General features: G+C 36.5%; 1 protein-coding gene across 1 annotated transcript; it reads left to right on the forward strand.

The window, feature by feature from the left end:
• The first annotated feature begins 1,054 nt into the window (after positions 1–1,054).
• Positions 1,055–8,372, forward strand: LOC125242354 (trichohyalin-like). Its single transcript, XM_048151130.1, has 11 exons — positions 1,055–1,108; positions 2,970–3,064; positions 3,212–3,469; positions 3,828–3,978; positions 4,724–4,907; positions 5,421–5,599; positions 6,420–6,596; positions 7,292–7,435; positions 7,794–7,862; positions 7,978–8,084; positions 8,178–8,372. The coding sequence occupies exons 4-11, from the start codon at positions 3,838–3,840 to the stop codon at positions 8,245–8,247; spliced, it is 1,071 nt and encodes a 356-aa protein (XP_048007087.1). The 5' UTR covers positions 1,055–1,108; positions 2,970–3,064; positions 3,212–3,469; positions 3,828–3,837; the 3' UTR covers positions 8,248–8,372.
• Positions 8,373–13,270: the final 4,898 nt, after the last annotated feature.

Genomic DNA, 13,270 nt, shown 5'->3' on the forward strand with positions numbered 1-13,270 from the left:
GGGTTAAATTGTGGCGTAGGCGAGAGGCTGGCAACCTGTCACTGCAATGTCACAGTTTCGTTTTCTTTCAACCCCTTATTTGCCAAGAGTGGCACTGAAACCTGATTAGTTTCATGTGCTCTGCCTACCCCTTCATGGGACACAGGCGTGATTGTATGTACCTATGTATGTATGTATAGTTTCATCTATTCCATCATTTTTCTGGTATTTTGACTATGGATTAAGGGGTCTAATTTTATTTAAATTTTCAACAAAATATTTTAAAGATACATTGTCCAAGTTGAAATGTAATAAAATCATTGTAATTTTCCCACATAAAAGCCGTAAGAATATTTTTGTCTAAGTAATTATGTAGCTGGCCTGCTGCGTTGTGTGCTTTACAGCAAAGCACGCGAACCCCATACAGACGTACATTTACGACAAGTTGACAGTATCAATATCGATTATACCCTCCTTTAACATTATTTCCTTTTATATTACTGTTAGTTAATAGCTCTTCGTTTCGGTAATATGCTTGCTCGGCTTCATTTGTTTTGTTTTGCTTACACCTGTTTGAAATCTGAGATCTGAGTAATATTACCTATTGAAGAACGATAACGAACTTGGTACCGACTTCAAACATTTCTGTTGCTTAATACTTGCTTACACAGTAGTTTTAAAATAAAATCTAGAAAATAATTACATTGTTTCCTTTGTTCAACCACACTTTTTATTAGTTACGAGCCGATACAGAGTGCCACCCAACAGTTGACAATGTCGACATGCTACTCCCATACACAATATGAAGTTCGTTAGCAGTACTGTATCATCTCTAAAATATAAGATCAACCTATTTTGCTCCCCTATAGATATAAACACCATAAGTGTTAAAATATTCTACTTTTGTATTTCATTTTCACTTTTGAACACATTGCATATTTCTTTTTGAAGTCGGTTTTGTATCCAAAAGTTCCAAACCTCGTATCCCTAGCCAACGGCCGCCCGGCAACAGTTGGATCGATGACAGTTCCTAATTACTTCTTATTCCTGCTCGGGTCGTCTGATATCAATTATGGACGACATCACCAAGCCATCGGTTTATTTCGGACATCCTTTCCGCTTTTGGGAGGTATGTAATTAATTTGTATCCTTTCGCTTGTTTCACTGACCTTTCTCAATAACTTATATTTAGAGGGCCCTACTTATACGTAGCGAGAATTCGCATGCGTGCGTTATATTACATTACTGTATTTGATAGGTGTGTTGAATTTGTATGTATGTAAAACCTAACAAACTAAAAACTAAACATTCCGCAATGTAAAATCGCAAGCGAGTTCGCTCACCGCTGAAATAAGCCCAAATTTAATGGAGGAATACCTGTAGATAGTGTAGGTAGAGGATGAAGATGACAATAATAGTTTTGTATAAATAACCACATGGCAAATTGCATTTCCTTATTTTGGTCGACCAGTCCAGGGAAAGTGCATATTTGACCGATATGACAACACATTCTATCATATGTTATGATATACAGGGTGGCCCATTCAAATCGGTCAGTATGGGAAAGTCTGAAACTGTAAGACATACGAAGATTTGTTCTTAGGAACCATGTCACCGATTTTGATAAAAAGAAAAACTGCATTCATACAATTAAAAAAAAAAGTGTACCCAGGTGGGGAATCGAACCCGGTTGTTTTGAAAAAATAAACTTACACTATTTCTATTCAGATATCGTTTGTGTAGGTCTTAAGCAGTAAATATCTCTAAGAAACATAATGTCTAAAATGAATAAAATGCATTTTTTTCAACTTTAACGCAGATTCACCACATGAAGATACAAAATGCAATAGTAAGATCGTTACCTAGACGTGTTGAATATTGTATTGAAAAAGACGGTGGTCACTTTGAACGATTTGGGTTCGATTCCCCAGCTGGGTAGGTACACTTTTTTTTTAATTGTATGAATGCAGTTTTTCTTTTTATCAAAATCGGTGACATGGTTCCTAAGAACAAATCTTCGTACGTCTTATAGTTTCAGACTTTCCCATACTGACCGATTTGAATGGGCCACCCTGTATATGGGATATTAGATAGATCAAGCAAACGTATCTACTTAGCGTGTCAAATGAACTCAGTGAAATCCACTGAGTTGTCCATCTTTACTCGCAGCTTGCAGCTTTCGGGCGTCAATTTTTGTAAGTTGAAGTCAACCAAAACATAAAAAATGCCTCGTTACGTGATATTCAATTGCAACAACACAAAAATTATGGACAATCAAGAGCCTGAGACATATTTAAAATTACAGGCAAGAATCAACTTCAGTACAAAATTTGACACGCTCGGCCCCTATACAATAGTTATTTGTTATACAAGGGGGCAAAGTTGTATTTTAACGCCGAGTGTGAAATTGAAAAACGAGCAAGTGAAAGGATTCTATAGTTGAACCACGAGCGAAGCGAGTGGTTCGAGAATAGAATCCTGAACTTGCGAGTTTTTTAACACACGAGAAGTAAAATACATTTGCACCCGAGTGTAACACAAAACTTTTCCCCTCACTATAGCGAGGAAACTACAACGCAACAAATGCATTTATCACTGCTTCCAGTAGTTCCACAGGTGGTAAATCATCTTTATTACTAGATTCACCTACTTTTATCAATTTTAAAGCAGATAATTTGACTTTATTCAATGTCAAATTACTTTACCCACTAGTGGATAAAATGCGTTTTTACCCGCTGGTATTAAAGAACAAAACACGTGTTTCCGAGCTAGTGAGGGGAAAATATATGAATTTGTTTCTTCTATCTAAATTAAGTTCTGTGGTGTACGTTATGTTGCGTTTCGTTACCCAGGCAAACGTAAAATTAAAAGAAAAATTGAACAAGCACTTTACCACCTTGACAATAGAGAGGTAAAGACTTTACTGCCGAGACCTGTACCCCTTTTCATTAGGATCAATTAATAATTTTAATATTTTAAAATAATTTTAGCAAAGGCGAAGACTTGAAGCAGAGCCCACAATCAACGTGGAAGAAATAAAGACACTGGGAGACATCGTTGACTATGACAAGGTTCATTTGCACAAGTAAGATCCATTTACATACATAGTTTTTCCCGCTCAATGCATAATTAAAAAATAAAAATAAGTAGTGGCCTATCATCTACTACCTAAGTAATACCTATTCTGTTTGCGTGCGCTTCTTATTATTTACAAACTTCTTTTGCCTTACAGAGCGATAATAAACAGAACAAGCGAGAAAGTCCAAGCCCTATTAGACACAGAAGACCTTAACCTCTGACATAGACAACACAAACTAAAACATCTTCTAGAAGACGAAGAGGAAACGCTAAGACAAGAGTTAGAAGCGAAACGGGCGCAGAAAGAGTGCGGGTATTGTAAAGAAAAGCAGAGTAAACTGAAGAGCTATGAAGAAGAGATTGAGAGGGAGAAAATAAGGGAATGTTTGAAGGCTTTGGAGAGGGAGAAAATGTAAGTGACCTAATTTACATTTGTATACGATTCAACGGAAATTAACCAAAATTTTAATACGATTTCCGGTGAAGGCATCAAAGGCAAGTTGGTCTGTTGTACTTTTTTTATGTGCAATAAAGTTTAAATAAATAAAATAAATCATTGGCATCAATGCCTGTAGGTACTAGGTTGCCATTCTTGCAGCTTTTTATGATTGTATTTTTTGCGGAATGCATTTTGCTAGTTAGGTAATAACCAAAGGAAAACTTTCACTGAGCAAATTTTTTTACCGATACACATCTTGGTAGAATGGCCGAAAACATTCCAATCCCTACAAAGTTAATGAATCTAATTTATCTGTAATATCATGTTTCAGTGCCAAAGGAATGAAGTGCACCAAAGCCGATGAATACAATCTCAGAGCCCTACAGAAGGCACAGATGGAAGAGAAATTACACATAGAAATGGAACAAGCCAACATTGATAGGATGTGGCATCAAGTCTTGTTAGATGATGTGAGGAGAAAGGTAGGTATTTACTAGGTTTCAGTTAGTTTAAATACTACCTAAGTAGCTAGCACAAAAGTTTCAAAGGAATTATACATTTTGAATTAGAAATGATTCTAATGGGTCGGGGCAACGCGCATGTGACACCCATTGTGACCGCTTTCCATCAGGCGGACCGTATACCTGTTTGCCACCGGCGTGGTTTTAAAAAAACATTATAAAGTCGACAAGGGCAATCTTAGAGCGGTACGGTGCAGATGGAAGGAAAACTACACATGATTGGAACAAGCTTAGGTACATTGAACTCTTGTTAGATGATTATGTAAAGGTATTCAGTAACAATTTCAATTTCAATTCTCAACAGAACTTGACTGAGACTCTCAAATCTTTCTCTTTTAATCTAATTACGACCACAGAATATATAATAGTACAAGTACTACAGAAGGCTCACTCCTTTGATGTTCACAAAACGCCGACATTCTAAATTCTTACCTACTAATGTAGGTAAGAATTTAGAACAAACGGACCGCACGCGAGCAGCCGACATTGAATTCTATTGCGTCGCGCGAAGCTCGTTGCACTGAATGGGCCGCGAACTCGCGGCCGCCAGGATGTACTTGTAGCGCGGCGATATAATCGCGGAGTGAGCCGCCCCTGTTACGAGTGTTACGACCTTAAATGGAGTGACAGGGATAAATATAATAAAAAAGTTCAGATTTCGCTTTAGCATTCTGATTTCTGATGTTAGGTATTTTATCTTCTTTAGGAACAATATGAAAGGTACCAAGAGCACAGAAGGCAGCAGGAGATGCGTGAACGCCGGCGAGCCTACGACGAGCAGATCGCCAGCGCCAGTAGAAAGAGACGGGAGATGTTGTGTGAGGAGAGGGAGCGAGAGAACAGGAGGCTCGAACGAATGAGGAAGAAGATGGAACAGGACCATTATGAAGGTAAAACCACGTAAAACGTTAATTGCTTAAGGTAGTTGCTGTAAGGTAGTTTTCACAGTTCCCGTGAGTGAGGAACCTTTCCGCCTAGCCAATGTGAAAATCGTTCAAGCTCCGTAGCGTATCGTAGTTGGTGCGACAGAGTCAGTCGCTTTTGGTTCGCCATGAAGCGTGAACGATTGTCACTTCGGCTAGGCTGGCCATAGGTACATTTCTACGTTTCTATTTATGCTGGATCTCTGACTTATTGCCTTAATACTTCCTTACTTGGCTGGCGCGATAACCCAAAATGAGTTTTGGCATCCAACACAAGAGCACGTCACTTTGCTCGGTCTTGAGCGGCCGACGCCGAGCTCACGGAGGCAACCTTGCCTTAATAGGGTAAGCATACCTACAATGAATATTAGAAACACACTTTTATACTTTCAAAGACAAACAAAGCGGTCTCAAACATAACCTTATATACTTAAGCTAAATCCACTTCAATTTCCTTTTAAAACTTCAAACGCGTTTCAGCTTTAAAACGCAAGAAAGAACAACAGATGAAAAATCGAATTAACTTCATAGAGGGCCACGAAATGAAGTTACAGAGGCTAGCTTCAGAAAAGTCGAAGGCAAGACAAATGGACGATAATGCCATAAGGAGGGCTATGCAGGAAATCGAGCGGGAGACACGGAGAAAGAGGGATCAGATGGTATTATATCATATTTCATTATAAAGTTTTTTGGTTCGATGGTAATAAATTTATCTTATCTCGGAGCTGGAGTTGTACGGGAACCTCAACTGTAGCGGCAAATGAACGTACCTACATATTCCTAGCTACAAATACTGTTTAAAAACTTACGTAGGATCCATTACTTACGGTACCTAAAGATGTATTCGTATCTTCTATAAGTACAGAAGTATTTTGATATTCGCGCTTTTTTCTTCAAACACTGTTGGATCACAGATTAATAATTAGTTACTATTGGATTGCTAAAATTTATTCAATTAAGAAGAACGTTTAGTGCAATATGTTTTTATTTCGTTACTTAGTCCAATGGTCCATTGTAGAATATCACATAGTTCGATTTACCTACCTATTTAAAAATACGTTCTAACTTATTCGAAAGAACCATAGACAAATATAGCCAGTAAGCCAGGATGCATCCCGATTGAATGGAAATAATGAATAATATTAGTAGGTACCTATCGTGCTTGAGTGCCTGCGTACTTGTGTAAACAGTACGTTCGTTGGCTTCATTCTGACACTACCTTGTCGGAAAAATAAAGAAAAGTAGGCTCGAAGAGTAAGTACTTCGTACCTCCCATTGAAAATTTGAATTTCATGCCTTCTTCGATTGATATAAGTTAGGTGTCCTTCAGTATAAAGGCCCTAACAGACTACCGGACCGTCAAGATCCTACTGTCAAAAGCCCGTTTAATTTTTTTTCTAGCTCTGATGAGTTGACCTAGGTTCGGTCCGGTAATGTGATAATTATGGTCTTAATTTAAAATCTAACAATGTATTCTAGACGCAACTACAAATAGACAAGCAAAATTTCGTAACCCACCACAACCGCGAGAGGCGGATGGCGCAGGCGTTAGAGCAGGATAGAGATTACGTCGTCGACCAATGGATGAGAGAGAAAGAGAATATCTTGGATGAGGGAGTTAGACAAGCAGAAGAAGAAAAACGGGCGCAGAAACAGGTAGATATTGTATTCTGTTATGCCGTTTCCGTCACTATAAAAACGCGGCAAATTTTTAAAATGTATGCGCGAATGTTAATCATCCCATTGAAAAATAATTCGCTCCTTTTTCTAGTTACAAACTTGTTTGACCTTCTATAGGGATTCAGATAACGTTTTAAGCTAGGAACATACTACGCGGACGTCCGTCGTAAATCGACCGCGACCGCGACCGAACAGTGTGCACGGAACAAAACATCCAGCGAGCCAGATTTCGAACGGACGTCCATGCGCTCAAGGCCACGTCCACGTCCGTCGACCGATAGTTTGCACGGTTAAGTGTATATTAAAGCTAGGAACACACTACGCGGACGTCCGTCGTAAATCGACCGCGACCGCGACCGATCAGTGTGCACGGAACAAAACATCCAGCGAGCCAGATTTCGATCGGACGTCCATGCGCTCAAGGCCATGTCCACGTCCGTCGACCGATAGTTTGCACGGTTATGTGTAATTTCATTGTCCAGATCCCCGTCCGCGGTCACGCGACGACGGACGTCCGCGTAGTATGTTCTTAGCTTCATTGTCCAGATCCCCGTCCGCGGTCGATTTACGACGGACGTCCGCGTAGTGTGTTCCTAGCTTTAACTCTCAGTATAATTATGATGTGTTAAGTAGGTAACTTTTAAACTCTAAATGTGTACTTCCTTTCCTAGAAACTTGCCGAAGAATACAGGACACACATAGCAGAGAGAAATCACGAGTTAGAAAGAGAACGTCAAGAGCGGGACATGAAAATGCAAGCCGTGAGGAACGAGGCAGTGAGAGAACTACATAAGAATTTGGACAGTGCCAACCAGGTAAGTATAATGCAAATAATTTATTAGAACAATGTTTTAGAGAAATAATTAATAACTTGAAGTTTAATCTCTTGAGCTTTCGGAATACCGGACCAGATGCTCTGAACTATAGGGAACAGCACTGGGAATGCCTTAATGGCACGGCGGAACTAGACGGTTTAATCTTCACCAGTATTAAGACTAGAATATAATTATTCATATTCATTTATTTCGTAAATGCACAGATACATTACACGTCAACAGTTACAGTTCATATAGTAAAAGTAGATAGTTTTTTTTAATACATTACCGGTTCAAATTTTCTATTTCTGCTATATTGGAGACTCACAGGTAATTAATATTTTATTTCTTTTTGCAGGAGCTGAAACGGCAGCTAGAATATCGACAGAACCTAGCCACTCAAATTAGAGATACACATAAAGTTAAGGTAACTGATATGTTTTATTGTACAGAATTGTACAGTACCTATACAAACTATCCAAATTAATGTGGTTTATGATAGGTATAGGCTACTTGCTATTATTTTCAAATAATTTTTGCAGTTAACTGAGTCAATGCAAGAAACAAGAAAGTTACAACCTTTCACTAAGAAGGCAGCTATGTTCAAGCAAGCGATGGAGAGAATCGGCACTGATCCAAAGAGAACAAGGTAAAACTACGCTCACAACCATGTAACCAAATGAGAACATTATGTATAAAGATTTTCATTGTTCAGTAAGTAAATCGTTTCTTTCTCTTTTAGCACGAATCCTGTTCACCCATTCAGAAGAATTATGGAATCAGAAAACATTCAGACCCTACCTTCAATTTAGAATAAAACGTTAAAGGTACCAAGAAAAATAAAAAATACATATTCAACAAGACGTAACAGATCAATTTCCCTAAAACAAATTAAATTTCGCGCCTTATATCTTCCTGTTTCCGGTCATTTGCTCAATGTGTACGCGACGCAATTTTATGTATTTCGTGATTTTAGATACTATTATAGTAAATGTACTAATAAACTAATTTACTTAATGTAAAACTGTGTTTAATATTTCACCATGCTTTAAAAAAACATCCTACAATATGGTCATAACAGACTATCGCACCGCATTGTGGCCGATGCCTGAACATCTAGTATGAAAGTCTACAGACACTCTTAGATTTTAAAAAAATGTATAGCAAAATATTTGGGCGATTTCAAAATTTGCTCAAACAGTTCCTCCGTAGCACAGCACTTGTCAAAAAAAAACTACCAAACTTATTTTTCTCTGAGGGCCGAAGTTTAAAAAATGTGATTAATATGAAATGTTTTCACACATCGTAGGGTTAATTCACAAAACTTTGGCTTAATTTTATTAAGTAGGGTATTTTATCGGTAAGTAAAGCACAATTACATCACATTCGCAAAATGGTTACACGTTTTCTCGAAGGTTGTCCCTAAATGCTGATGTCAAAACGGACCTGGGGTCCATTTATTATACGGCAAAATTAAATATACGTTTGTCATTTCACACTCGGTCTCCATCTTTGACAACTGTACATAGTCGTATTATATTGGTTCGAGTTTTTAGCGCGACTTCAATGGTCGTCTTGACGATATTTATTTATTTTGTGAGGATTTCTGATAGATCGTGGCCACGGAAGTATAACTAAAGCATGGAAGCCATGCTAAAATAAGAGCTCGGTGACATGTATCTTACTCACACCACACTATTACCATTTTTGTATGAGCGAATGAGACAATATTCCACAACTTCTTTCGTTTTCTCGAAGGTTGTCCCTAAATGCTGATGTCAAAACGGACCTGGGGTCCATTTATTATACGGCAAAATTAAATATACGTTTGTCATTTCACACTCGGTCTCCATCTTTGACAACTGTACATAGTCGTATTATATTGGTTCGAGTTTTTAGCGCGACTTCAATGGTCGTCTTGACGATATTTATTTATTTTGTGAGGATTTCTGATAGATCGTGGCAAAAATAGCTCAGTGTATATTTGTGATAGTTCCAAGTTTCATTTCTGACTATGGCTTGTGTGATCAAGTGTTGCAAATCACATTCAGGAAGAAAAGAAAACACGCAAGAGGTTATATCATTTCATCGGTAAGTTTCTTGAGTTTTTGATAATATTTATTGATACGACCTGGCAGAAATATAAATGTACATATTAGTAGTTTATACAATTCAAATCTTATTCAATTCTGTATAGATTTTTGCATATTTTTTAGAAGTTTTCTCAAACTCGGAAAGGTTATGTTTTTTAGCATAGTGATGTGATGTGTTTTATCGACCTTGCAATAATAACCTATCAATATTCATACCTTAAAAACGCCATCAATGATTATTGTTCTTTGTTATGATTCTCTTGTTATTTAGCTATTTTACAAATTCAACTTTATATATTTCTTAGATTTCCGAAGAAGAAGACCGGAAACACGAAGTTCAAGGTGCGATGCTCGCGGTTCCTTTACTCCCAAAACTCCACCAAAAAGAAGGCCAAGAAGCTGAAATGGAGCAGGCCCCAGATGTCTCCCCAGGTGTCTACCTTTGACAATTGTACATAATCGTATTATATTAGATCAAATATCTCGGCGGTCGTCTGGCCGATTTTTAATTTAATTGTGTTTATTCCTGATGGATAGTTGATGATCCTGCTAAATTCTTATTTGTGATGTGTTCAAGTTCCTTGTGTGATTATGGCTTGTGTGATTGAATTAAGGACTGTAATTCACGTACATGGAGAAAAGAAAACTCCCAAGAACCTGCTGTGTTTCATTAGTGAATTTCGGTCAGTTATTGATATTATTATTTGTAGGATCTAAACAAAGCATAAAATACGATCTTTTCATAGTTTATATAATAACTACTACCATGTTAAATTCTGTTCTGAAGTTTCTCCAAACTGTTTTTAGGTTATGTTTTTGTACTAGTGATGTGTCATTTTTATCGACGTCCCGACATTAACTCTATTGACATTCTTGCATTGAAAAGGACATAAAAATGATTAATGATGAGGTATCACAGACTGGGTAAATGGTAATGTAACATTTCTAGTGAATTAAACTTATAGTATTTTTTAGTTTTCCAGAAATTCTCAAACATTATTAAAAAGAAACTAAAAATAGATGAAACTATTGAAATAATAAATTTTGGTACCTACACTGCCGTTTTGTTTTATTTTCTAATCTGGGCGACCGAGCTTCGCTCGGTTCTATTTTAATATATCACGTCTTTAGATAAAAAAAAAACTCTTATAAATACAAAAACAAAAAAAAAGACAAAAAACAAAAATTTTATTTCTGGCCGGGATTCGAAACCCTGACACCTACGATCTATCTGCGTACATTAGACCGACCTCGTGCGACTGAGCTAAGCGGAATCGATGCGCGCGCGGCGAAATTAAGGACCATATTTTACGTTTACAAATGCGAAAGAAAAACTCATGAAAACTCGAAAATTCGCGTTTTCCGGGATCTAAGGCTACGCTAGATCGATTTTTCACCCCCGAAAACCCCCACAAAACAAATTTCAGCGAAATCGTTAGAGCGGTTTCCGAGATCGTCGGTATATATAAATAAATATATAAATAAATAAATAAATAAATAAATAAATATACAAGAATTGCTCGTTTAATAGTATAAGATTTGATAGAGAAAATATTATTGAGGTAAGTATAAGTAGATTCTTGAGTGGTGGACTAGAAATTAATACAGGGATGCTACACGAATTAAATTACTTAGGTCTTTGCGTAAGGAGAAGAGAAGAATGTATTTATTTGTTTTATACTCGTATCTCCCATCTTCTATTTTTTACAAACTATTTAGGCCGATATTACACTATCATAGAAATATAGTCATAGACAACATGCCGTCCTTTTTATTCACGTTACAGAAAAAGGGAGGCATACAGACCTATGATCAGAGATATAGGTATGATAATGTAATATTAGGACTTGGTAAGAGAAGAGAAGTGACCGTTTATGTAGGTAAGTACATAAACAAACCATTTATTTGCAATCAGTAGGTACGGTTAGCCAAGAAGGCAAGAATGTATGAATATATGACTTTCATAGCCAAAAAGCCACATAATAATCCAAATGAAATGTTTATATCAATATTGTATGTTTTCGTTACTTTTATATATATAACGTTTATATTATTTTTAAGGTGAGAACGTAAGTAAGTGCATATTTTATCGATAATTGAATCGACAAAGTAACATCCCTAGCTAACACAAAACCAGGGACCACCTACCAAAAAGAGAAATAACTAGCATATATCCATCCTTCTTCAATACATTATCTAAGTCATAAGGAAGTCAAGGATGAGTATATGCATTTTACACGAATTTTTATTAGGGGGGCTTGATCGTGGCAAAAATAGCTCAGTGTATATTTGTGATAGTTCCAAGTTTCATTTCTGACTATGGCTTGTGTGATCAAGTGTTGCAAATCACATTCAGGAAGAAAAGAAAACACGCAAGAGGTTATATCATTTCATCGGTAAGTTTCTTGAGTTTTTGATAATATTTATTGATACGACCTGGCAGAAATATAAATGTACATATTAGTAGTTTATACAATTCAAATCTTATTCAATTCTGTATAGATTTTTGCATATTTTTTAGAAGTTTTCTCAAACTCGGAAAGGTTATGTTTTTTAGCATAGTGATGTGATGTGTTTTATCGACCTTGCAATAATAACCTATCAATATTCATACCTTAAAAACGCCATCAATGATTATTGTTCTTTGTTATGATTCTCTTGTTATTTAGCTATTTTACAAATTCAACTTTATATATTTCTTAGATTTCCGAAGAAGAAGACCGGAAACACGAAGTTCAAGGTGCGATGCTCGCGGTTCCTTTACTCCCAAAACTCCACCAAAAAGAAGGCCAAGAAGCTGAAATGGAGCAGGCCCCCAGATGTCTCCCCAGGTGTCTACCTTTGACAATTGTACATAATCGTATTATATTAGATCAAATATCTCGGCGGTCGTCTGGCCGATTTTTAATTTAATTGTGTTTATTCCTGATGGATAGTTGATGATCCTGCTAAATTCTTATTTGTGATGTGTTCAAGTTCCTTGTGTGATTATGGCTTGTGTGATTGAATTAAGGACTGTAATTCACGTACATGGAGAAAAGAAAACTCCCAAGAACCTGCTGTGTTTCATTAGTGAATTTCGGTCAGTTATTGATATTATTATTTGTAGGATCTAAACAAAGCATAAAATACGATCTTTTCATAGTTTATATAATAACTACTACCATGTTAAATTCTGTTCTGAAGTTTCTCCAAACTGTTTTTAGGTTATGTTTTTGTACTAGTGATGTGTCATTTTTATCGACGTCCCGACATTAACTCTATTGACATTCTTGCATTGAAAAGGACATAAAAATGATTAATGATGAGGTATCACAGACTGGGTAAATGGTAATGTAACATTTCTAGTGAATTAAACTTATAGTATTTTTTAGTTTTCCAGAAATTCTCAAACATTATTAAAAAGAAACTAAAAATAGATGAAACTATTGAAATAATAAATTTTGGTACCTACACTGCCGTTTTGTTTTATTTTCTATTTGATAGAGAAAATATTATTGAGGTAAGTATAAGTAGATTCTTGAGTGGTGGACTAGAAATTAATACAGGGATGCTACACGAATTAAATTACTTAGGTCTTTGCGTAAGGAGAAGAGAAGAATGTATTTATTTGTTTTATACTCGTATCTCCCATCTTCTATTTTTTACAAACTATTTAGGCCGATATTACACTATCATAGAAATATAGTCATAGACAACATGCCGTCCTTTTTATTCACGTTACAGAAAAAGGGAGGCATAC

This window comes from Leguminivora glycinivorella, chromosome 2 (genome assembly GCF_023078275.1).
Source record: "Leguminivora glycinivorella isolate SPB_JAAS2020 chromosome 2, LegGlyc_1.1, whole genome shotgun sequence".
Lineage (NCBI taxonomy): Eukaryota > Metazoa > Arthropoda > Insecta > Lepidoptera > Tortricidae > Leguminivora > Leguminivora glycinivorella.

Excerpts from the sequence above, each read along its gene's own strand:
- LOC125242354 (XM_048151130.1), top strand. The coding sequence starts at position 3,838 with ATGAAGTGCACCAAAGCCGATGAATACAATCTCAGAGCCCTACAGAAG. Across the intron at positions 7,863-7,977 it reads GAGATACACATAAAGTTAAG|TTAACTGAGTCAATGCAAGA; the intron begins GTAACTGATATG and ends TAATTTTTGCAG. Across the intron at positions 8,085-8,177 it reads ACTGATCCAAAGAGAACAAG|CACGAATCCTGTTCACCCAT; the intron begins GTAAAACTACGC and ends TTTCTCTTTTAG.